This window comes from Oryzias melastigma, linkage group LG5, assembly GCF_002922805.2.
Source record: "Oryzias melastigma strain HK-1 linkage group LG5, ASM292280v2, whole genome shotgun sequence".
Taxonomy (NCBI): Eukaryota; Metazoa; Chordata; class Actinopteri; order Beloniformes; family Adrianichthyidae; genus Oryzias; species Oryzias melastigma.
The window spans coordinates 22,727,596-22,754,726 of NC_050516.1; the positions used below are offsets into that span (position 1 = coordinate 22,727,596).

The window sequence follows — 27,131 nt, forward strand, 5'->3', positions numbered from 1 at the left end:
ATACAAAGATGAGACGCTCAAACTGATCTCAAACTGATCTCAGGAGACGAGCTTGAGCCACATTTGAGCAACAGATTTTTCCTATGGGTAGCATCATTGCAGGTAATGCTATATATCTAGTTAATAGTTATGTAAAAAGTTACGTTTTTAAAGTTCTAAAAATGTAGTTTTAGAGTGTTCAATAAATGTTTATTCTGTTCGGCCCGTGACCTAAGATGTGTTTTGGACTTTGGCCCTGTGTGATTGAGTTTGACATCCTCTGCCTTATAGGGATCTAATACTTATTTCCTTCACTCAAAATCAAATATTCATGTTGCTCATTTACTCATATAACCAGATTCTTTCTAAAAAGTGTCTCACTGAGCAGAGCTTCTGCAGAGTGATTGCGCGGAGACAGGAGGAGGACCCCAGCAGCGCGCGTGCGTGCTGGCGCGTGCATGTGGTGACGTTACATCACTTGCAGTGCAGCCAGACGCCAGCAGCAGCATCCAGCTCGGGGACCAGCGCCACGCACAAAGCCGGCTGGCCATATTGTGCAGCAGCTTCCCCGCAAATCGGCTGCGTCACACGAACCCCGCGCGCTCTCCGACGCTGGGATAAACAAACGCACGGAGGACGGCTGCTCGCACCGACACTCCGCCAAGCTGGTAAGCTTCCTTTTCCACGTTTGCGGTGATGGAAATAAAAGAAATGATAACAAAAACGGTGGAAACTTTGCGCGTTTCCAGGCCGCGCTGTGCGCCATTGCGCTCCATTTCTGAGGTTTTCTGCCGAATTCCGCACCAACGATGTCCTGTGGTGACGGATGAAACGTTCTTTGCAGGGAAAATGGTCAAACTGGGGAATAATTTCACCGAGAAAAACAACGTGAAGGTGGTCTCCGAGGACGGGTTTGACACCATTCCCCTCATCACGCCGCTGGATGCCAGTCAGCTGCAGTTCCCTCCACCTGACAAGGCAGGATCCCTGTTATTACCCGCATCAGTAACAACCGTCCAGTCTGTGTAGATTAGGGTGATAACGGCTGCAATCTGCTGATTCTCAAGCAGGTGGTGGTGAAGACAAAGGCGGACTACGATGCTGAGAGCAAGAAGGGGAAGCTGCGCTCTCCTAAGATTGCAGAGTTCTCCATCAGCATCATTGAAGGGGTTTCTGAGCGTCTGAAGGTAAGACAGCAGACGGTCGCCTTCCTGCCTGGAGTCCAGGACATTAGTCAACCTGTCCAGCATACAAACACACCGAGGCTCCCTCCTTCAGCTGCTTGTCATCTCATGGTGGTACACAAGACATAATGCTCTGTGATTCACTTAACCCCGCCCTGAAACTCTCATTAATTCAGCTGCTGCCATGGCGATGGTCTCCACAGCATCTCTGCCTCCTCCACTAGCGGCTTGAAAATGAATAAAAATCAAGGTGAAGAAAAAGGGAAAGTCTGTATTTAAAAACAAAAACAGTAAATCAACAGATGAAACTGCCTCTACAAGGCTTGACAGCTTTCCTTTGTTTTCTCCTCAGTTTTTGATGTTAAAAAACATAAAAAGTCTCATCTTTGGCTCAGAACACAAGAGCTTTGAAAAGGTTCAGACGGTCCTTCATCATCGTTCAGCAGCTCCTGTTGCTTTGCTTTGTTCCTTCTCTGCTGTCTGCCTGCGGTGGAACTGCAGCATTCAGCCAGACGGATGAAAAACAACATTTATCCTATTTTTTAAATATAAATCTGAGACTGTTAAACAGTAATACCTAAAAAAATAATTCACAAATATTCCCAAATTACAGACGCAAACAGAGCACTGTAATCAACGAAAGGACCTCAAACGCAGCACGGGGGAAACAGTTTGGTCTCCAGCGTTCATTCCTCCACACTTCCTCACAAACACCAGTAGCGGTTGCATAACTCCCATGAGAAGTGGGAGCCCAGCACCACAGATGGTCACTAACGCATTTATCTGCCTCCAACTGTTTCATCCACATTGGTGTGGATCCAGCAACAGATTTCTGGATGGACACCTTCATTTCTGCAGATTTAATCTAGAAGCTTCATTTTAAAACAACTTTTTACAATAAGTAAGCTGACGATCCAGAGAGTAAAGTTATCAAGACCCTTTTCACGGTGACGTCAGACAAAATGGCGACAAGACTGAAAATGTGAAAAGTTAATACCGGTGGTCGCATTTAGAACAGAAAAGCTATCAGCTGAACGCGGTTTGACACAATTTTACATAAATAATAAAAGGTAACCTTATCAATTTCAACAGAAAAATGTAGAATATTTATTTCATGAATGTCCTGCTGAACTGTATTTTCATTTCCTGTCTTTAATAGTTTACAAATCTAAGTACAAATTTGAATAATATTCCAATATTTGATATTTTATGGAAAACATTGATCTTTAATTTCAGCAGATATTATTCTGATGGGTTCAATTTTGACTGATGTTATTTGCACATATTTTCAGTGCGATCAGCACAAAAACTGATAGAAATTCATGTTGTTTACATTTAATACCTTCAGCAAAGACAAACATCTCTGCATTACCCGTATGCATTTTATCTCTTCCCAGGATAAATGTATTTGTTGTTTTACAGAATATTTTAGAGGGTAATTTTAAATAAAAATGGTTTGGTTCAGTGAAAATGTTCAGAGCAGCTATGGAGCCACGAAGTTTCAGCTTTCAAAATAAGAGCGCCAAAGTAAAAATAAATAAATAAATAATCTCTGGGTGAACATATTTTATAATAGTCACTTTCATATTTTTGTCAACATTTTCAATTAATTTGATCATGTTTAACCTTTTTTTCCCGTAGATCAGACACAGTTATGAACAAAAACAAAGAGGAGTGATGTTAGAACCACGGCTGAGCTAACAGCAGCTCACTGACCGCAGTAGAAAACATTACAACAGGAATAAGTTTGACTTTAATGTCAGACACGCTGGAATTGTCTGAGTTTTGATCTGTTTATAATGATTATGTGAGAACGGAAATTTAGGAAACTTTTAACTGGTGAGAAAAGATCTTCTGCAGCTCCACGTCTCATAGACAAAGCTAATGCTAGTGTTAGCATTAGCACAGATTAAAATAATAAAATCATAATTACCTTCATAATCAAACAAGCAGCATTCAATGAAGTACTCATAACTTTGTCTAACTATAACCGGGTTGTCAGAGAGAAATAATCCACGACTCGTTTAATATCATCCAGAGGATTTAGTGGATCAGCTGATCTGCTGTTCTGACTGCAGACAGGATTACTGATATTTGAACTTTGATTTGTGAACGATCTAAGAGGAGAAAACCAATACAACCATGTAGGACATTCATAAAATAAATATTGTACAAATCTCGGTTACAAAATGATTCTTGATTCTTCAAATGAATTCAAGTTCGTTTGTTGTGGATTAGGATTAATAAGTAATCTGAGTTAAATTTAACTGTTTGCTTCAAGTTTAGTAGCTAAAAGTTGTGATCAGTTAAGTTTCTAAAAAATTCTAAATGTTAAACTGGACTTGTCAAATTCAAATGTTTGTGACGATGTGGTTTGAAAATAAACTGACAGTTTTTAGGATTTTAGGGTTTGAAAATGTGTCCTTTGGACTGACGGGAGATTTTTGGCAGATGAACACCTTTTGGAAAAAAGACAAACACAAAAGAAGCAGATCTGATGATGTGATAATTCAGTCTCTAAGATTTTTAAGAACTATATTTTTGGAGAAGAAATGGGAAATTTTTAGCTATTAAGGATGTCAGGATTTTTTAAAGAAAAAAATGCTGCTGTAAGAATATAAATACACAAAAGATTACAACAGATTATGATTTTTTTCTTATTTTTATTCATGAAGTGACTTTAACTTCAAATTGATTTCAGAGTTTAATCTCAGAATTTTTACTTTTTCCAAAGATTTGAAATATTTTATGCTTTTTTCTGGAATTGCTTTGCTTCTTATATTTATAGTGATCTTCATTCGTGGAAATGTTGCATTTATTCTCTAAAAAACATTCCTAATGCTAATGGAGAAAAGATGAACATTTCCAAAGGACTATTATTCTTATTTAAACTGTTTTTTCTAGAGTTCTGTATCATTTTCTGTAAAAAAAAAAAAAGCTTCATGAACATGTGGGATGTCACTGTATTTACTTATAAATTATGAGTTGTACTTATTTTTTCTGATCCATCATCTTCATTTTGGATTAGTTTATGTAAAAAAAAGGTTATAGTTTGTTGTAACTAATTCAAGATCTGTCAAAAAGATTTATTAAAATCAACCATACCAAGGTGAAGTTTATGGAGCTAAATCTAAGTATTTTAGCTGGATATCAGCTTCAGCGTTTTCAGCTATCAGCACTACCATCTTCAGCAGCCACATATAGCTTAAAGCATTCACTCTAGCATTATCACAGGTAATGCTATATCTGGTTCATAATATGTTTAAAAGTTACAAAAATGTAGTTTTAGAGTGTTCAATAAATGTTTATCCTGTTTTGCCCGTGACCTAAGGTGTGTTTTGGATTTTGGTCTCTTGTGTGATTGAGTTCAACACCCTGTCTTAGCACATTGTTTGAATGTAACACCAGTGTGAAGAGCATAACAATGAAGGTCATGAAGTGTGAAACTTTCACCTGCACTGTTTCTTCTCGTTGATGGAGAGGATGATGAAGATGTTTCTCTCCTCTTCAGGTGACTCTGCTGGTGATCTGCGCTCTGGCTTTCCTGGTGTGCGTGGTGTTCCTGGTCGTCTACAAAGTGTATCAGTACGAGCAGCCGTGTCCCGACAGCTTCGTTTACATGGTAAACAACGACTATCATAAGTTTAGGTGAAAAAAATGGCAAATGTTATATTATGGTGGCCCTGAAGTACAAATCACATCAACAAATGGATGCAAAAGCAATTGAAGATCACAGCAACAATTAGAAAAAAAAAAAAACCATTACATTTTAGAAAAGAAAAACGTTAAATAAGTACTCGTCGTATGTAACACTGGGATTGAACAGGCTGGTAAATTTGCTGAAAAATCCATAATACATGCCAATTTTGCAAAAATATTTAGTGTGTTGTTTAAGTATGAGCTAAACTCCAAATTAGTCCCAAAACCTTAGTGGATGCCAAATTATCCAAAAAGGCTAGCTCGTTGCTTAAATACCAGCTAAACTCCAAAAGAGCCTAAACTTCCTCAGTAAACTAAATTAGACAAAAACAATAGCTTCTCGTTTAGATATTTCTAAGCTAAACTCTGAATTAGCCTATAAAAATATCAGTAGATAACAAATTAGCTCAAATCGTTAGCATGTTGCTAAAACATTAGCTTAACTCCAAATTAGCATAAAAACATCAGTAAATAACAAATTAGAAAAAAAAAAATTGTGAGCAGCAGTATGGTTTGATGCCAAGAAAGAGCACTACAGATGCAACATTTGCTTTGAGGATGTTGATAGAGAAGTACAGAGAAGGTCAGAGAGAGCTCCACTGTGTCTTTGTAGATCTGGAGAAAGCTTATGACAGAGTGCCCAGAGAGGAACTATGGTATTGTATGAGGAAGTCTGGAGTGACAGAGAAGTATGTCCGAGCAGTGCAGGACATGTATGAGGGCTGTAAGACAGTGGTGAGGTGTGCTGTAGGGGTGACAGAGGAGTTCAAGGTGGAGGTGGGATTACATCAGGGATCAGCTCTGAGCCCCTTCCTGTTTGCAATGGTGATGGACAGACTGACGGATGAGGTTAGACAGGAATCACCATGGACTATGATGTTTGCAGATGATATTGTGATTTGTAGTGAGAGCAGGGAACAGGTGGAGGTGGAGTTAGAGAGGTGGAGGTTTGCCCTGGAAAGGAGAGGAATGAAGGTTAGCCGCAGTAAGACAGAGTACATGTGTGTGAATGAGAGGAACCAGAGTGGAAGAGTGAGGTTACAGGGAGAAGAGATAAAGAAGGTGGAGGAGTTTAAGTATTTAGGGTCAACAGTACAGAGTAATGGAGAGTGTGGAAAAGAAGTGAAGAGGAGAGTGCAAGCAGGTTGGAATGGGTGGAGAAAAGTGTCAGGTGTGATGTGTGACAGAAGAGTTTCAGCACAAATGAAAGGAAAGGTGTACAAGACTGTGGTGAGACCAGCCATGTTGTTTGGACTAGAAACAGTGGGACTGAAGAAAAGACAGGAAGCAGAGCTGGAGGTAGCAGAGATGAAGATGCTGAGGTTCTCTTTGGGAGTGACCAGGATGGATAGGATCAGGAATGAATACATCAGAGGGACAGCACATGTTAGAGGTTTTGGAGATAAAGTCAGAGAGGCCAGACTGAGATGGTTTGGACATGTTCAGAGGAGAGACAGTGAATATATTGGTAGAAGGATGCTGAGTCTAGAGCGCCAGGAAAGAGGTCTAGAGGAAGACCAAAGAGGAGGTTTATGGATGCAGTGAATGAAGACATGAAGGTGGCTGGTGTTAGAGTGGAGGATGCTGAAGACAGGCTTAGATGGAGGGAACTGATTCACTGTGGCGACCCCTGAAGGGAAAAGTCGAAAGGAAAAGAAGAAGAAGAAATGTAAAAGATAAACACATAGAAATGTGTCTCTTTAAATTATGTATTTATTTTTATAATTGAAATTACAGCAAAGACAGACAAAAAAAGAAATTATATTAATTTTTCTGTTCACTTTTAAATAAGCTAATTTGATCACAGCAAAGGATTTTGAAACATGTTTAGGGGGTGTTTTTATCTAAAATACGGACGCTGTGTCCAAATTCCCACCCAAATCCCTAACTGGATTTTTAGGGCTCGATTCTGGAATCGTAGATTCGGAAAGGACTAGAAAATGGCAAAAGCAGTCTATAGTGAGTAGTCAAGGAATTCAGACATACTGATGGCTTCTAGGGATTCGAAATTAACCTTATTTAAAAATTGGCCCATAACTGTAATGAGATTATGTGAAAGAGTCGGATATTTGTGATTGCAGTGAAACTGAAGAAAACATTCATATAAAAACCACATAAACAGAGGATTTGGTTTCAACACTTACTCATTAAAATTGAATCAATCTAAAATTGCTTATAGGTGAAGGGAAAACGGATTCAAAAGGAAATATCTTGTTTTCCTCTTGAAATTTTGAAAATCAATGATTAAATATCACAAACATGCGTGTTATTTTAGTGTCACTGGTTCCCAAAATAATGTTGTTGTCGGTCTGTTCGTGTTAACTCACGTCTGTCACGTTTAAACTGCGCCAAAGCAGAAAGATCTGGTCCAGTCCTGTTCTGCTCAGTGCTCACGTGCAGAAAGGCACGAGCGCGGATCCCTAGAATTGGGAATTTTCCATTGGTTTCTGGAACGTTCTGTTGTTGGGTAGAAACATTGTAGAGAGCTCCATTTATGGTAACAAGGCTGTGATTGGTCGGTTCATTCGACAGTGAAAATGCCAAGGTGATGAAGTTAACAGACACTTCCTTTTTTGTAATTTTCAAAATAAGACAAGGTGGGTGATTTTCTTGTTTGTTTGCAACGACAACGCACGAGAAGAGCCTTTATTTTGAAATTCCATAGAGGATGCACCTTCAATATTTTTCCTGATTCAACATCCGAACTTTGGCGAACTTTCTCGAAGCAGGCTCCGTCTCCTCTATAAAACCGGGAGGCGCAGACCGGAGACCGTGTCGGGGCGGCGCGGATCCATCGGTAGGTCGGGGAGCAGCTCTTCCATCCCGCGGCGGGCGGAGCGCGGACGGCGGACGGACCGTGAGTACAGAACCGGGACCGAGTGTTCCGGGGAAGTGTGGCTGCTTGGGTGTAACGCAGTTAATGCTGAAAACTTTTTTGTCCGTTTCAGAAATGTTGCCGTCCATGACGCAAAGATGTTTCCATAGTTGAAGTAAATATTCAGACGCAGACGGGATCCGCCTGCTAACCGTTTCCGTTACGCTCAGCTGAAGGTTTGGATAAACCGGGACAGACACGGACACGTTAACGGGAGTTATCCCTGTGATGAAGAAAAACAGCAACTGAATAGAAACGTGTCTTTTGGAGTGAAATGAGTCATTTTAGTCAAAATGTAGTAGTTAGAGTTTAAATTTAAAGGAAACTTATTTAAATATCAGCTACGATATCGAAAAAACCTGTAAAATGAACCTCTGTAATGGTGTATTTAAGCATCACGTGTAGGTGTTTTTATGGTGATCGTGACAGTTTATTATTATAAATACTGCTGCTGTTAAAAAAACAAAAACAAAGGTAGGTCTGAGCTGCTGCTGGGTAAAGAGGGCGTGGTCACGGGAGGGCTGCTCTGAGGAAGTGGGTGGAGTCAAATGAGAATGTTCCAGATGGATCAAGAATGTGGTGTGTCGAAAAAATACGAGCATGACTTAAAAAAATAAAAAAAAATCACAACACTGTAAACCTTTGATCATATAAGAATGTGGTGTCAAAGTCGATAGATTTATTAATTCATATTTGAATGATTCTCAATATGTCATTTGAATTTTTTTTTTTCAAATATTCTCTGAAAATACCCAGACAAAATTTTTTTCTTGACATTTGTGGACATAATTTCTGAAGCAGTTTTGAACTGTCAAGACTTGAATCCCCCCGCCCCCCCCCAAAAAGGTAACACGTGTCAAACGCTATGTCATTTTGTATTTATTAAATAAGTGTTAATTTTGATAAACATTTTAATATTTCGGTTTAAAGTGATTGGAGAAAAAACAAGAAAGTGTGCATGGTTAAGTCGGTAGAGTGGTTCAAAAAAAGGGGGCGGAGTCAGTTCAGGGCAGACTTGGAATGTTCTAGATTGATCTAAAGAGGTGGTTGTGATGCACTGAAACCCTAAAGATACTTGAAGTTCATGTTGTGTAAACTGGTAATGAATTAGAAGCTTCTTAAAACAAATGTACGTTTTTTATTTTTAGTATTAGAACAGCAGATTTAAATGTAAATCAAACGTTAAAGTGGTTTATTTATGTTGAGATTAACTGGAGCAGGAAAACTAAATGGTTCATATTTGTTAAAATCTTCAATAATGTGTATTAATAATGTCATAAATATCAAACTATGATTTGGTTTTTCAGGTGACGCTCTGAGCTGCTAATGTTTCGTAACAGTGGATATAATATTTATTTCATGTATAAACTCGCATGTTTACTGAAGTGTTTGTGTCTCTACAAATAAATAATTCCTATTTATTCCTAAACTGAAGTGTTGGACATCTTATTAAATAACCGTCTTTGGTCGCTCTGGTTACAGACTGAACAGATCAGGGAGGTTTTTGCAGATCAGAACTCGGATTACTACAGCCTGCAGCCGGGTCACCACCTGGATTAGGATCGTTATTTTCTAAATACTTAGTGGGTTCAAATGAACATGAAAGTAGAGTCTATACATCGGGCTGAAACATTACTGTGAAGTCACTCTTTGAAGAAACTTTCATGATGTTTTGAGACCAGTTTTTTATTTTATTACTGATTGACTTTAATATCAGGAACTGCTGCTTGGATCTGTAAAAATCATCTTTAATAAAACACAGACCTGCAGCTGAAAATGAGTGAAAAAAGAGGGCGTGGTCAGTGTGTGCAGCTTTGGACAAATGGGCGGAGTCAGCAAGAATGTTGTGGCTGACCTAAAGAGGTGAAGTACGGGGGAAAACAGGTACCATATATCACAAGCTGAACTTTGACTACAGAATAAAAAGGAGACGGTCTGGTTATGATGGTTGTGTAGTTTTGTCAAAATCCTGTAATTCTGTAATAATCATGTTAAATATTTTAAATGTTAGAGTTATAAAACATCACTAACACGGGGAAGTGGGCGTGGTTAAATCCAGAGTGTGGATTTGAAGCAGGGGGCGGAGTCAGTTCAGGGCAGAGTTAGAATGTTCTAGATTGATCCAGAGAGATTACTGCGATGCACTGAAATACTAAAGATACTTGACGTTTATATTGTGTAAACTGGTAATGAAGTCTAAAGAATCTTGAAGGAGTCGGAACAATAAAGGACAACACTTTAACTGTATCAGAAGAGCAGATATGAATGTCGTAAATATATCAAACATTAAAGTTTATTTATGGATGCGATTAACCAGAGGAGAAAAGCTAAGTGGTTTAGATTCAATGGGTTAACATTTTATCAACCTTTAATAACGTGTATTAATAATGTAATAAATATTGTTTGGATTTGGTCATTTTTCTGGTGAAGCTCTGAGCTGCTAATGTTTCGTAAGAGTGGATATAATATTTATTTCATGTATAAACTCACATGTTTACTGAAGTGTTTGTGTCTACAAATAAATACAATCTATTCTTAAACTGGATTTACTGTGGTTACAGACTGAACCTGGATCAGGATTTAGATCATTTTCTAAATACTTTCTGGGTCAGAGTAATCATAAAAGGAGATTCTAGAACCGACATCCAAATGGACCGTAAACAGATGAGAAGCTTCAGCCCCTCCCAGTGGGATCCAGGTGTGGTTCAGGTGTGCAGAGAGGTCGTGTTCAGGTCCAAATCCTCAGCCGAATTCATCGTTGTAAGACATCGTTTGAGGACCTTCAGCGTTGCTTAGCAACACAGGAGTTGAGTGTTGGAGTGAATTCCTGAATGAATGCAGAGTTTATGGTAGAATCTGAATGTGGTCTGACGTCCTGCAGCTGTAGCTCCGCCCCTTTAATGCTAAAGTCATGTGAACTAAACGTCTTCGTGTGGCGTCAGTGAACGTGCCCCCCCATGCATTCAGTGACCTTCAGTGTTGACCTCTGCTGTCATGTGATCTTGTGCATGAGAGAACCTGGAGTCTGTGTTGTAGCCCCTCCCCCCCCAACCCACCCATGCTGTGTTTGTATAAAAACAATTGACAGTATATGAGAACTGGAGTGAAGGTCCAATTCCTTTTATGCATTCATCTGATTGGTCAGTTTATAACTTCAGTGACTTGAACTACTAAAAAAATCCATTAAAAAGAGGATTATGAGTCGGATGTTGATCAGATCCAGAAGGATTATTGTGATCAATAGACTGAGAACAGCTGCTTATATCCACATAGAAGTCTATGGGGTTTGGGGTACTTCCTGTTTGGAACGCCAGAGGGAGGAGTCACTTAGTCCAGTTCTCTATATACCGTCGATGTAAAACCGCATGTGTTGTGTTAGCGTGTTAGCGCCCTGAGGGACTCCATAAATAACTGATGTTTTCATTTAACGGTCTTCCAGCTGCTGGAGTTCGTTTCTTAAGTTTGGAGTTTTTACTCAAGTACAGGGTTGTGTCAGGAAGGGCATCCGGCGTAAAAAAAAAACCTCTGCCAAATCACTGATGCCAAACAGTGGGTGCTGTTACGCTGTGGCGACCCCGAAAGGGATAAGCCGAAAGTGAACTACTACACAGTATAATAACATAGAAACTTCTGAATTAACTAAAATGACCCCCCCCCCCAGATGGTGAGTTCAGGTACGGTGGGACAAACATTTATCCTGGAAAAGTAAATTTACTACAAATTTGTTTTAAACAAAATGTATAAAATGATGAATTTCCTGTTTTATCGGAGAATCTTCATCCCAGAGGGAATCGATTCAGTCCTGCAGCTTCACCTGAAGAACAATTCACCTCGAGTTCATGTCAGGACGAGGAGAGGACGGTCGTTCCTCTTGATATAAATACGTAAAAGCTACTTTTCCCAGAGTGCACCTCTCTGTTAGAATTCAAAGTATTCTTTTAAAAAGATAAAATGATCAAATCTCACATTAAAGGCAATAAATTCCTACAGGAGATGAAAATGTTTTTCCTGAAAACTTAATGGCAGAATTGGGATTTTTTTTTATTGAATTTAATCTTGAATTTAGATTTAAATGTATTTCCCAAGTCACTGAAATCGATATGTGTGATTGATCTGAAAGAATCAGAGGCCACGCCCACAACATCAACGTTTCACAGATTTAAACAGAATTGAATAGAAACTAAACTGATAACTTGTGCAGAAAACAGAAAATGTTTCTGTGAATTCCTTCAGTTTCTCAAAGTTTTTATCTGAATCAGTTTTTCTGAAGTAAATTTTTTGAAACATAATAAAAATTATTATTTAATATCAAGCTGCTTGAATGGATGTTTTTTAAAATTAAAAATAAAAATAAAAGATTCAAGTCAATAAGTTATTCTGTAGAAATTAGTTTTTAGTTCAGAATATAAAATATCGGCTGTATTGTTTATTGGTTTAGTTTGCCATTTGTACTGTTAACACAATGTAGAGTCAAAACAAACCAACAATAAAAAGGAATTGGCAGAAGCTGATGAAGCTTATTCATAAAAACAACAGTGTCCTTTAAAAACAATTTACAGATACAAAGAAGTCAAATCCTTTATATGTGTTTTGTAACCATTTATACGTTTATATTTTAAACCTTTTAATCCACAATAGTGAATTATTTAATTTATCACTCAGTTCATTTCATCATTTTCCTGAGAACAAACAGTTCGTAACATTTCAACTTTAACCTGTTTTAAATAATGAAGACGTTCTAAATTATACTGACTAACCCTTAGAGTAAATCGTTAATGTTAATCTTTGAAACCAAATTATGTTTTACTCAATAAACAGTCTGTAATACCTTAACACACGTGTCTAAGTCGAGGCCCGGGGGCCGGATCCGGCCCTCCAGATCATTTATTTTATTCTTATTAATGACCCGATGTTATCTTGAGCTCATTTCTAATTTGTATCATTTTGGCAAAATATATTTTCATGGAGAGTAAAATATTAAAGTTATTTAAGGTTTAAGTTGATTTATTCTGGAATAATATTCCTGTCTTTTTATTATTCAGAATTATGTTAAGTTACAGTTTTAAAGTTTTTATTAAGATTTTCCGGCTCTTTTCTAACTGTTTTTGCTAATTCAGTCTTTTCTTTTTAGCTTCAGTGTTTTTAACCATCAGTTTCAGCATCTTCAGAGTCCAAATTCATCTTCCAGCATCACACTAACATTATCACAGGTAATGCTATATATCTAGTTCATAATTATGTTAAAAAGTAACGGTTTAAAAGTTTTAAAAATGTCGTTTTAGTGATCAATAAATGTTTGACCTGTTTGACCTCAGGTGTGTTTTAGATTTTGGCTCTTTGTTGGACTGACTTTGACACTCCTGCTTTGACAAAAACAATATCTATTAATTTAAAACTTTTATTCAAATAAAATATTGAATTATTTGGTTCATAATATCCTGCTCTGTTAACTATTCTAAAAGCTTTTCTTGTAATTTAACCAAAGATTCAATTTGAGTTTTTCCTGCATTTCCCCAAATCTCTGCAGAATATGAAAGATATGGAACGATTAATAAACAGTAAACTAGATACAAACTCTTTAAATGAGTTTAAACAGAATATTAAAGATCTAAAAACCTGTTTTATGTCATTTATGAGATTTCCAAGACGATTTATCATTATTCCTTAAAACTTTACGTCTTTTACACCTTGAATCTTTTCACCATTTAAACATAATTTAGCATTTCCAAACTTTCTATTACCAGAAAAATAATCATAAATGTAGTTTTCATGACGGATTAATTTGATACTCAAACACTTTCAGCTGTTTAGAGCACAGCAACTATGATTTTGACAGCGACGTGGATCCAGAGCTTCATGTTTTAATCATATTAAAGTCTCTTGTAGATATTATACAGATGAACAAATCCACGATTCTTTGGATGATTTAAAAGTACATTTAAGCTAATTGCTGTATCTGAAACATGGATAAACAATTTGAAAGTGGTTGACTTTAATATAAAGGGTTATGATTCATATGCTAACAACAGACTAAACAGAAGTGGAGGAGGAGTGGAGATCTACGTGGACAGTGACTTAAATGTAGAGCAGTGGAAGGATCGACTTCTGTAATTGATGACCTAATGGAAAGTGTTGCTTTAGAAACAGAATTACCGTTATGTGTGTCTGTAGGAAACCAGGTTCAAACGTGGAAACCTTCAAAGAAAACTTAGAAAACCTTTTGAGTGGATTCAGTGAAATTAAAACACTAATTATCTGTGGGGAATTTAACTTAGATCTACTAAAAATAAATACTAATAAACAATCCTCAGATGTTTTGGATGCATTGTGCTGTAGACGGCTGGATCCATTAATCACAAGATTAAGTAGAATTACTACAACCACTGTAACGTTAATTGATCATATGTTTACGAATATACCAGGACAAAAATACAACTAGTGGTTTAGTGATAAATGATGTAAGTCATCATCTATTCACAACATTTAATTATCAATCACCCAAAAAGGAACACTTTAACCACCTTAGAGATAGAAGAAGCCAGACTGAAGAAGCAGTTAATGCATCTAGAAGTGACCTGTTAAAACAAGAATGGAAGGATGTTAATGATGTAAATGGTGCGTTTGGGTCCTTTCTTGGTTGTTATTTAGCCCTGTACGATAAACTCTGCCCAAAGGTTTTACGTCGGCACAAACCAAAAACAATAGAAACCTTGGATAACAAGAGGATTACAGAATCCATGCAAAAAGAAAAATAAACTTTACAAGGAATTCTTAACATTTGGAACAGAGGCTTCTGAAGAACCATACAAGGTGAACAAAAACAAATGAACATTTTGAGATACGCAAAAAAAGAATATTACAATTGAAAAGGAGAACAATATTAAACCACAAGGATTATACTAAAGAAAGTCATGGAAAATAAAACAGGATCTGCAGACCTCCCTCAACAAATCCTGAAGGATCCTAATATAATAAGAACTACGGACACAGTGGTCAATGAATTTAACTTTTTGTGTATATAGGCCCTCACTTAGGGAAATTTGACAGAAAGTCAGAAAAGGGAAAGATGATGCAGTCGTATCTATCAGAGACGGATGAACCAGAGATGTTCTCCGTGGTCCAGAAATAAACATCAATTGATAGTGATGGTAATTACAAAACAGACACTCGATTGTATTGTGAGGCTTCATGTTATATTTTTAATCTCTCCTTTAAAACAGCTGTTTTCCCAGAAGCTAAAACTGCTAAAGTTATTCCACTTCACAAAACATTCCATCAACAGCTATAGACCAGTATCAGTACTCTCACAGTTCAGTAAAATGTTAGAAAAGCTGTTTGTTCTCAGATTAAACTCTTCATTGATAAGCTAATAAATGACTCAATGTGGTCTTCAGACAAACCGATCAACACTAAGATGAAAGTAACAGAAGATATCTCTACAGTAATTGATGAAAAGAAATACCCGATAGGATTGTTTATTGACTTAAAGGTATTTGATGCTGTTGATCTGTTTCAGTTCCAAAGTTTCATCTGTTTGGGGTCAGAGGTTCTTATCTGGTTCATCAGCTGTTTGAAGGCATCAACATGTAGAGTTTACTGGTCATTCCTCAGACATGAATATAGAGCGTGGGATCCCTCAAGGATCAATACTGGGTCCTGGTCTTTTCCTGTTAGACATACAGACATTTGTGAATCTCAAACGTTTCAAACTTGTTCTATTTGCTGATGATAGAATGTTTGATTCAGGATCAAATTTCAGATATTTAATAAAAATACTGAAATGGTCCAACTTAAATATTAGTTTAATAATATTAAGCTTTCATTGAATTTAGAAAAGACAAAGTTCATGTTTTTACTAATAAAACCAGGAGGGAGTAAAACTATCGGCTGATGGAGTAACAGCTGAAAAATCTGAGTTTAGATTTCTTGGGTTCATTTGGGACAAAAATTGTCTTGGAAGCTGCAAGTATCAAATATTAAAAGAAAAGTGTCTAAAGTTGTATTTGTTTAGAATATGAAGTTGTATTCATCCTGTGGTGTTCAGAAGGTCACATTGTTCCACTGTACAGCCTTATTTCACGTACGGTGTTGACGTGTGGAGTAATACATATGAAACTGATTCAACATCATCACTGCAGAACAAGGTTATTCCAATAATTCATAAACAGAGATCATACAAATACTTTATCTGTGGAGTCGATCGATGAAACTTGAGGATTTAGTCAAACAGGAAACTTTATTAGTGATGCTTAAAGTTAAAAACAAAGAATTTACTAAAACTCTGTTTTCACCTCAGAAGATGAAAATCTCAGGAGGAAACAGGAATTATTAGGATTTAAAGTTTCAAGTTGCTTGAACTGTTTTTGTTTTGTTAGGGTTAAAGTTTGGAACGCTCAACGGGAAACTCTGAAAAGTTGTACTAATAAAATATTATCACAACTAAAACTTGAGGAATATGTCGTGTGTAGTGTTTGGGGACAGGCGCTCAAAGTCATCTAGGATTGTTTTTTTTCTTTTTAAGATGTAATTTAGGAGCAGAAATGAATCAAGACTTTGATTCTTCTCCCTGATCCTTTCCTGTCATCCAGATATGTGGACTTACCCAATATGTTAATGTAATGGAACAGATCAACAAAATAAAAATATAGAGATAACTTTTTATAATCAAACCATTTCTTAATCAAACTGAATTCTTGTTCAACAACATTCAGAAACTCATCAATATTTTTCCTAAACAAAACAGTATCATCAGCAAACAATCAATCTCAACTTTGTTGGAATAAATAAAAAGAATAAAAAAACAGTTTTTTTCCTCAGTAAAGGATTCAGAAGGTAAAATGTTTACAGTTTGATGAGAAGAACAGAATCAAAATTTAGAGTTGGATTGTAAAAGTCTGGAACAGAACCAGAACATTCTGTCTGACAGCAGAACCTTCATCACATCTGGACCAACAGCTTCAGTTTCTAATCTAAGTTATTTTCAATAAATCAATTCATCCTATGAACTCAAGCAGAAATTGGCCCCAATTTTACTGAACGTCAGTTTAACATCATGATATAAAGTAGAATAACCCTAATATTGAGCATTTTTAATAAGGTATCTTGTTTTACATTAACTGGAAGGATTTCAAACTTGACATTTAATGTTCAGTAACACTTTAGATGAAGTGCTGTAAAACACTCCATACAATGTTGACAAGACAGTTTAGACATTTGTTGAGAATTGTCTCGCTCTAGATGTTAAAGTTTACTAAGGATGTTAATTAACCCATTTTTGTGCTGATAAATGTCACTAACAACCTGTAGACACAATAATGTTTGTTAATGTGTCCATGAAGCTCGTGAAGAATCTTATGAAGTGTTACTGTTGTTTCTCCATGAACCGTCATCACTGTTGTGTTCTAGGAATGAATGGATTCAATAGAATGAAACGTTCAGAACATTCAGATCATCATTACAGTAACTGGATGAAGAACCAGAATCCACTTCACTCCGACTCCTCGCTCATAAACACATTTATGAATATTTCCACTAAAAGATTTCTAATCTGTGGTGGACAGGATTTCCTGTCTGTCATGGACATTAGTGAAACTCAAACATCAATCAGAACACTGTCTGTGGGTCCAGATGACCCCACTTTTAATGTAAACAAGGAGAGCAGAAGGGATAAAAAACGTTTTTTACAAGAACTTTAAAAGCGATAATACGCAAGATTCTTTATCTGTAGTTATTCAAAGGTTCAAAGAAAAAAATAGATAAACAGTAATGTCACTTCATTCATGAATTACTAACTTCTTAACATTAAAACCATTCAGACTCATTTTAGCTTTAATTTCCTTCATATTCCTGTAATGACGTTTCTCTGCTCCTTTGACTGCATTAGTCATGAACTAAACGAAGAGTAAACGTCGCATTAGAGCTCCTCTTGTGTTTAAACTGCTACACGCTGACCGTCTGTAACGTCACATCAGACAGAACCAGAACCACAGACTGATGCATAAACAGGAAACCCAGATCCAGTCCTGCAGCGTCTGAATAGAAGCTAAACTCTGGTCTGCTTCAGTGATCCAGAACCACAGAACCGTCCTCTTGTTTCTGTTGATGCATGATTAGCATTGTGGAAAAGTTCCTCTTTCATTAACCCTGGTACTTCTGTGTCCTTCATGATCCTGTTTGATCATCAGCTGTTTCACTCTTCAGTCGACTCTCTGTAACCAAACACAAACTTTTATTCTCTTTGACCGAATGCTTTGAACCCAAAAACAAACATTTTGGTTTGGATTCAGAAATGAACATTAGCTCATGTAACCGACCTGAACTACGCTAGACCAGCAGACAGAGTTGTATCATCTGCATATACAGTCAGTGATGGGTAAATCACTCTGAAAAAGTAATTGATTACTTTAGTAACTGGATGACATTGGAACTAAGTTACTTTACTGTGTGATTGCTTTGTAAGCGTTCACACAATAGTAATTCTACTTTCTAAACATTTTTAGCACCTAAAAACTCATGTTGGTGTTGATATATTTCACAATTTTTAAGATTTTATGCAATTTCTGTATTTTTTCAGCACCACTGAAGATGAATGGGAAATTCATTTAATCCTTGAACTGTTGAAACTTAAGAAATATCATCAAAATGTCCAGTAAGTTCAGGACATTCCTGATTGTTCTTCTGGTATTCATATATTAATTAAAAAATCTTCAAATTCTTTGTGCATGTTTGAATTGTCTGCAATATCTGATTGTGATTTTCTTTATTTGCACTTACATAAAATGGAACCAGATGGATTAGAGAGTGAAGACCCCCACAGGTCTCATAAAACCACCTCCTCCAAAACATAATCATGAAACAAACAGAAATGTCAAGCAAAATAAAAATGTTACATTTTACCTCATTCACACTTTTTGGAAAAGCTTATAAGAGTAAGTTTAATTGTTTTTAAATTTCTCCAACAAAGAAATAGATTTAAGAGAACAGTTTAGATTACTCCAAAGTTTTGACCGTCTATACTTTACTGTATTCTGATTGATGGTCGTTCTACAGAAAGGAAGATAGAAATCATCACAGCGTCTCGTTGGATAAACATGAACATCGGAGGAAAACATAAAAAAAATCAGCAAACGATGTTGGTAAAACATTGGAGCGATACTTAAACATGAAGACACAGATACAGTCTTCTTCTTCTTTTCCTTTGGGCTTTTCCCTTCAGGGGTCGCCACAGCGAATCAGTTTCCTCCATCTAAGCCTGTCTTCAGCATCCTCCACTCTAACACCAGCCACCTTCATGTCTTCATTCACTGCATCCATAAACCTCCTCTTTGGTCTTCCTCTAGACCTCTTTCCTGCAGCTCTAGACTCAGCATCCTTCTACCAATATATTCACTGTCTCTCCTCTGAACATGTCCAAACCATCTCAGTCTGGCCTCTCTGACTTTATCTCCAAAACCTCTAACATGTGCTGTCCCTCTGATGTATTCATTCCTGATCCTATCCATCCTGGTCACTCCCAAAGAGAACCTCAGCATCTTCATCTCTGCTACCTCCAGCTCTGCTTCCTGTCTTTTCTTCAGTCCCACTGTTTCTAGTCCAAACAACATGTATTAAGATTAAATATTGTTAATATCTTATATTTTTGGAATAAAGGAATTGAAGGGGACAGTCTATTTGAATAACTAATAACACGTACGAATCTTTTTGTAATAATAATAACTGTATTGCCCCAATTTATATTACAGTAGATACATTAAAATGTAGATAAATTAACGTGTAGATAAATTAAAATGTAGATAAATTAAAATGTAGTACAGCTTCATCATATAAGGTGTATTTATAGAGGAGCCAATTTAGTTCAAAATACCAACTGATTTCATGACTTTTTTACAATTATTTTGAGTCAGATTTTTCCAAGTTAACTTTTGATCAACAGTCACTCCTAAGAAAAATGCCATCAAGATTCACTAAATTAAATAAATTAATTTCATTACTAAAAATAATGTAATTCATCTCTTGTACATTTGAAGAAAGTTGATTTAAATTAAACCACTCAGAAATATTCAATAATTCTTCATTTGCCTCATTTATTAAATAATTAAAATGTCCTTGGTGATCAGAAGACACGTGTCATCCTCAAACATGAGAGAGGACATATTTTTACAAGAGCGTCTTAAATCATTAATATATAGAATAAATAAAAGAGGTCCCAAAATGGATCCTTGTGGAACCCCAAACTAACTCGCCTCTCTTTGACCTTTGATTACTAATAAAAACAAATAGTTCTCTCTGTTCTAAATAATTCTGTATCCTCCTTAAAGCATCGTGTTGTATTCCACATGAAGTTTAGTAAAGAGAATCTCATGGTTGACTGTGACAAAAGCTCTAGAAAAAAATATACCACTGCTATGTTTTTAGTTTAAATTTGATGAGATTTACAAACTACAGAGTCCGTTCAGTGGACGTGTGTTCTCTGAAGCCATCCTGAGGATTTATAAGATACAGTTTTCAGAAAGATATTTAGATAGTCGGACGTGAACTATTGTTCAAGTACCTTAGAAAACAAGAGTAGAACAGAAATGAGTCGATAATTATTAAACTAGAGTCACCAGATGTAACCAGGGAGTTACTCTGGCTACCTTCAGTTCTATCGGCACAGCCCCAGTTTTAAGAGACAAAGTACAAATATGAGTCAATGGCTCGACTATTGAAGAAGCTGCTTTTTCAGGAGACCAGCTCTCAGGTCATGACCTGGAGCCGTGTCCTTCATTTCCAGAAGTCTCTGCATTCATCGTGTGTTGTGGATCAAAATGAGTTCAGTTTGTGGGATTAGATTCAGGATTGGAGACACTGATTTTGTTGGTGGTGGTTATCTCTGGCCAGTGAAGCACCACATTTAAAAGAAGCATTAGTCAAAGCAACATCAGGAGGGTCGTTAGAACTCTTTGGTCCATCAGAAACTTTAGGCGGTAAAGGCCTGGAAACCTGTTTTTTATGGAACCTCATTTATAATATTCCAAATATCCTTAATGTTTTCACAGGAATTTACCAGTCTTTGAGTAATACATCTTTGTAGCTTTTTAAACCATTTTGACAAATTGATTCTTGTGCCTTTTGTATCATGAAATGTTGAATGGTGTAGGACTTATAAATGACTTTATATATAAATGTAATTACATAAACTATTTTTGTGATGGAAGACGTTATTATTGCCGGTGTAAACCGATGCCTATCAACATTTTCTTTTTTTCTTTGTACATAAGGGAAACATTCTTTACACAAAATGGTAAGAATGTTCATAAATGATTGATAAGTCATTTCAGCATCTCGGTCCTTGTTCACTTCAACCCACGTAGTTTTGGTCAACGAGGTTCTGAAGTTCTCTTCTTTTTTCAAAGTAAAATTGTGACGCATCAAATTAAACTTAGGTTGTTTGATGGAGGGTAACTGTAAAGATATCAAACACAGGAAGATGGTCTGAACTATCTGAGCAGGATACCTGCAGCGTTTGTCTTTTCATGATAATTTATAGAAATGTCAATTAAAGCTCGTTATCCCTGTTGGCTTACCAACAAGAGGAAGATGCAGCCTTTATCTTTGGCACTAATCGTCTTCAAAACAGAGGATAGTGATTCATTAAAAACATGAACATTACTATCAGGAGGCCGATAAACACACCCAAGAATCAGAGATTTGCTCCCAATACTATAAATACTGTTTCAATGTTTGTATTCAGAAAATGGATTTTTAGGTCTTCCCGTTCAAAAACACGTAATCTTCATGTACATTTACATTTACAGAAAGTCCAAAACACTTTTTGATTTTTCTGCAGAAACGAAGTGTTATACTGAGGAATTGTCTAAAGGTTTTCAGTGTCATTTATGTTTCAGATAAAGGAAGTACAGAAAAACGCTGTTCCAGTGTGGATCAGTAATGCAAAATCATAATTTTGTGTTAATCTTCGTATATTTAGGTGAAAACTAGAACAAAATCTTTTTTCTCTTGTTAATTGATTTTTTAACAGTGTTAAAGGCTTCTTCATTGTAGTATTTACATGTATCATCTGTAATCTTCTAAAGACAAATTCTTCTGGATCAATGAAATCGATCAATGATTTGTCCGTTTTGTCCTTCACAGTTATTGAATCATCATCATTTACAGTCGGCCATTGAGAAACTGATAGTTAAGGAACATAACATGCCTGTAAATGTCAAGAGGGATCCGACTGATCCGGTCGTTAGATGATGGTTCTGCATCAGGGATACAATGTTTCCCTTTTCCCTCTTTGCTCAGTGGTGGACGACGTTCTTCTGCTTCATCGGAGAAATCCTCGTTGATAAAGATTCTTGTACCTTTGAAAGAGAGAAAACTTCTCTGTTGGCTAATTTGGAGTCAAGCTATTATTTTAGCAATGTGGGATTTTTTGGGATCCATAATTTTTTCACATTTCAAAATTCTTCACATTCTTTGTGCACTTTCTGCAACATGAAGTGTTTTAGTAACTGTAGCATCAAATTACTTTAGGTCTTTCAGCAAATCCAGAAATGTAGCAAATCAGTGACAAAGAAGCTGAGAGAGAAATTGACAGGAACGTTGGCTCTTATTTTGATAGGATCCTTGGCTCTTATTTTGACAGGGCCTTTGGCTCTTATTTTGACAGGACCTTTGGCTCTTATTTTGACAGGAACGTTGGCTCTTAATTTGACAGGACCTTTGGCTCTTATTTTGACAGGATCCTTGGCTCTTATTTTGACAGGATCCTTGGCTCTTATTTTGACATCACACAATGACACAACGAGGCGGGGATCATCAGCCTCTCGATCATTCTCCCTCAAGGTGCAGGAAGAATTCAAACATAACAGGATAAAATAAACAAATGCCAACAAGTGTAAAACAGTCAGACAACAAAACACATTAACGAAAACCAAAACTAATGCAACTACAACCTGAAAGGCAAAAGAAATATTACCCACAATTCCCTGTGGTGCAGACCGACAGCAAGACCAACGTGCCTGCGACCGTCACTACAGTAGATTACTTCAGCAATCAGCATTTAACCAGCATTATTGAAGGTCATGCAACTTCTCTAGTTTAAAAAGTCATTCACTACTCCTAACTTCATTTTTTCCACTCAAATTCTCAATAGAAAAGAAGAACAAACACGATCCTCTTGTCTTTTATTTAACTATATTTTTATAGCAACAAGCAGGAAATGTCGACATGGTTCAACTCATAAACTGGATTGACTAGAATTCAGACATCAGTGAAAAATGACACAAAAATAAGAACAACATGTGGTCTACAGCCACAGATGTGGAACAAGTTTCAGTCTATGAAGTTTGATTCATTTCTATCAAATGAAACACACAGAACTATTAGAAACCTGCAGCAGAGTCCTCCTTAATGCAGGAAAGGTCTGAGGGGTTCTGGGCTGGAACCGGTTCTTTGGGTCAGCTCACTGGAAAGAACCGGTTCTTTGGTCAGCTCCCTAGAGAGAACCGGTTCTTTGGGTCAGCTCCCTAGAGAGAACCGACTCTTTTCAGGGACTCGTTCCCGAGTGACTCTTCAGGTTGTTTTTGTAGCTTAAATTCATTCATTATCGACAACATTAAATTAAGCACAAAATGAACAGCTAATGTAAAAAAGTGTTTTTTAATGTTTATGTTTTTATTTATTCACTCCAGATGAAACGTAAAAATAAATGCAAAAAACAACTATTTACAATCCAATGTTAACTTTAAAATGTTCTGCTTTTTCCTTTTGAACAAATCAAAAGTGAAACGACACAAAATGAAGCAGAAAATGTACAAACTAAAAGATTTGAACGAATCTTAAAGGTTTGAAAACAGTCTCAGCTTGAAGTCGTCTTTATAAGAATAAATATTCTTCACACTCAGATCATTTCGTCTGGTTAAACTCCTCCAAGCTGGTAAAGTTCGGATGTTTTGTCCTGTTAGACTCTTTAACATTTTAAAAGAGATAATCTTTGAGACCTTCAACATATGAGCTCAATAAATGACATACAGATTTAACTATTGATCTTTCAAAGTCTTCTGTCCATTTTATCAGTTCCTCAAGGTTTATCACAATTAATATTTATAACAAACTTCTCAATTTCATCTTCCAACACGTTGAGATGCAAACAGAAACTCTATTATTTGGTTTTAATGACTGTTTCTGACAGTAGATCACTGAGGGATCTCATCAGTAACTGGATTACTTTGTCAGTAATAAAGTACTTTGTAATTTCAGAGGGTTTGGTTCTACATTCATCACACACGTCTATAAATGACTTAATTTCTTTCTAACTCAAACTTCACTTGTTGTCCTCCAGAGATGATTCCTGCATCACTTCAATCTAGTTTGATATTATTTTGTGTCTTTATTCCTTACAGACTGATGGTTTCTGTCTGTAGTATTAAGACGTTCCAGGAGCTTCTTCCTTTGATCTCTCTCCTTTATCACACGCTTTAGATCCACCAGCGGCTCCAGTAGATCCCACATCTCTCCTACATTGACTCATGTAGATCATATATGCTGAGAATAATCTAGAGATGATTCTGCATGTGTGACATAATATTCATCCCATTTCACTCCTTCAGAAACGTCTTTTTCTTCAAATGTTTTCTACGTTCTTTAATAAATGACTTTAAGAACAAGACAGAAAACATTGTGATCGCTAAAACCCAACATTAGAACACGTTTACTTTGTACATCTCCATTTAACTCTGGTTACCACATGGATGAACTGACAGGAAGTGGATTCAGCTGTTGTGTCACTGAGTGTTTTAGAGAACACGTAGAAGAACGCGATCATATCAGCTAAAATAAACACTTTATTTCAGTCATTAGGATCGTTCTATATTTATTATTAGGTTATTAAGGCGATTGATCTCGATGGTCTGTAGCTGCAGCTCAAAGGTTCTTGATATAGATTAGTTTGAGCCTGAATCTGAATATAAAAAGAGGTACGTTTGATATATTTGTTCGTTTCTGAAGATCTCACATCTATGAGTCCTCCATCGTCATCTAGATGGTTCTGTTACAGCCAGTATGTGAAGTTTAGTTCCACGCAGGACAAATCGAGTTAAATAACTTTATTTTTTAAACTACAAATGTTCAGGGAGGAATTTTAATCCTTTTATGGTATCTAGGGGTCCGTTCACTACAACAGGGGAGGTCCTCAGAAGTTCTTCCAGCTGCTGCTGCTGATAGAGAAGACTTCAGTCTCTTCAGCAATTCATGGGGACATGTATCTCACAGTAACAGATCCAATATAATCTAGTAATCTAAAGTAAATCCAGTAATCTGGTGTAAATCCAGTAATCTGAAGTAAATCCAGTAATCTGAAGTAATCCAGTAATCTGATATAAATCCAGTAATCTGAAGTAAATCCAGTAATCTGATATAAATCCAGTAATCTAAAGTAAATCCAGTAATCTGGTGTAAATCCAGTAATCTGATGTAAATCCAGTAATCTGATATAAATCCAGTAATCTGATATAAATCCAGTAATCTGAAGTAAATCCAGTAATCTGGTGTAAATCCAGTAATCTAATGTAAATCTAGTAATCTGATGCAAATCCAGTAATCTGATGCAAATCCAGTAATCTAAAGTAAATCCAGTAATCTAATGTAAATCCAGTAATCTGACGTAAATCCAGTAATCTGAAGTAATCCAGTAATCTGATGCAAATCCAGTAATCTAAAGTAAATCCAGTAATCTGATATAAATCAAGTAATCTGATATAAATCCAGTAATATGACATAAATCCAGTAATCTGATATAAATCCAGTAATCTGACATAAATCCACTAATCTGATATAAATCCAGTAATCTGACATAAATCCACTAATCTGATATAAATCCAGTAATCTGATATAAATCCACTAATCTGATATAAATCCAGTAATCTGACATAAATCCACTAATCTGACATAAATCCAGTAATCTGACATAAATCCAGTAATCTGAAGTAATCCAGTAATCTGAAGTAAATCCAGTAATCTGATGTAAATCCAGTAATCTGATATAAATCCAGTAATCCTATAGTCCAGTATTTGTAATCAATAACTAAAATTTTAACATTAATTTGTTACATTTCTCATTAGTAACTAAAGTAATTAAATTACAGTAATGAGTTACTTTGTAATCCATTACCTCCACCTCTGTATGCAGTCATGTGATCTTAAGACATATTCAGAAAAATGAACATGAATAAAACAGAGGCCGAGACAGCCGCCATGTTTTTATTTTATTTACCTTTATTTAACCGGGGAGGTCCTGCTGAGATTAAAAATCTCTTTTTCAAAGGAGTTTCAAAGAGAATCATTGAAAACAAACGTTTATATCAGACAAATAACTGTTGATGAACTTAATAGAGTTTGTAACCATAAATAGAGTTTAGGTTTATGGTCGACATCATGCTAGTATCTTTATAAGAACACCGACATCAGAATAAAACATTCATTAATATGAATGTAATCTTGTCCATCAGTAAGATTCTGATGTTTATATTCAGCAGTTCTGCAGCAGTTTTAGACTAAAGGACGATTTGGAAATCTTCTCTAAATCTGGACAGAAAGATTCATCAAAGTGGAAAACATTACAATCGGACTGAACTAATAATCCAGTCAGTCATCAATCGACTCATCAAAGTTTATCACATTATTATGTGAAGCTCTTCTCTTGAACCACGTTTCTGATCCAAAGTTACATTTCTTTGAAGTTATGTCTGTTTTAAAGCTTTTAACAGCCGTGATCTGAAAAACGGTTTAATAATGAAGTTCAGGAAACTCCATCAGGGATGATGCTGATTTTATTCTTTTTATTTCACTCTTATTTTACCAGATTAGATCTCTTTTTCACAGGAGGCCTGAGCCGAAAGGGATCAACACGACAAATGAGATACGATGAAGACAGTAAAGTAGAAATAAAACACATCAAATGAACAGAATGATTCAACGGTTAATCAAGAGGTCAGGTCAACAGGGACCTGCTGAGGTGAAGCTGTGTGAACCAAGGACGGGTCCCTGAGGAACACCACCTCTAGTTCTAGTGGTTTCTAACTGAACTCATCCGTGTGATTCTGATGCCAAACGGACTCGCCCATCAGCGGCGTTTCACAGGTGTGAGGAACATCATGAGACCTTCAGTCCACCACCGTAGTCCTTCCTTAGGTCCACAATCGGAACGTTCTCCGAGGTTAAACCCAATCTGATGATTTCACGTTTATTCAAGAGATTCAAGAGATTTTATTTGTCGTATGCACAGCTTCCACTGACAACGAAATTATATTTCAGTACAACCCGAACGAGATCAGACATACAACAAGAGGTACACGAATACAGTTCAAAGTTGACTGAGGTGCAGCAGTGGTCCGCGCACCTTTATAAGT

At 36.4% G+C, this 27,131-nt stretch overlaps 1 protein-coding gene and 2 long non-coding RNA genes across 4 annotated transcripts in view; 2 read left to right on the top strand and 1 right to left on the bottom strand.

Moving 5' to 3' along the window:
* The first annotated feature begins 439 nt into the window (after positions 1–439).
* On the top strand, positions 440–4,922 carry LOC112139958 (neuronal vesicle trafficking-associated protein 1). Its single transcript, XM_024262835.2, has 4 exons — positions 440–647; positions 824–957; positions 1,050–1,166; positions 4,675–4,922. The coding sequence occupies exons 2-4, from the start codon at positions 829–831 to the stop codon at positions 4,813–4,815; spliced, it is 387 nt and encodes a 128-aa protein (XP_024118603.1). The 5' UTR covers positions 440–647; positions 824–828; the 3' UTR covers positions 4,816–4,922.
* Positions 4,923–7,440: 2,518 nt separating this feature from the next.
* LOC112140004 lies at positions 7,441–9,166 on the top strand. Of its 2 annotated transcripts, XR_002918096.2 has the most exons (3): positions 7,441–7,459; positions 7,592–7,719; positions 7,811–9,166. It is a non-coding gene; the product is annotated as an uncharacterized LOC112140004 (long non-coding RNA). The 2 variants fall into 2 exon arrangements; XR_002918095.2 differs by lacking the exon at positions 7,441–7,459 and having other exon boundaries at positions 7,540–7,719.
* Positions 9,167–21,613: 12,447 nt separating this feature from the next.
* LOC112139956 overlaps positions 21,614–27,131 on the bottom strand; it is a 7,444-nt gene continuing 1,926 nt past the window's right edge. Inside the window, exon 4 of the long non-coding RNA XR_002918084.2 lies at positions 21,614–22,085. This is a non-coding gene — a long non-coding RNA (uncharacterized LOC112139956). The remainder of the gene's footprint in view (positions 22,086–27,131) is intronic.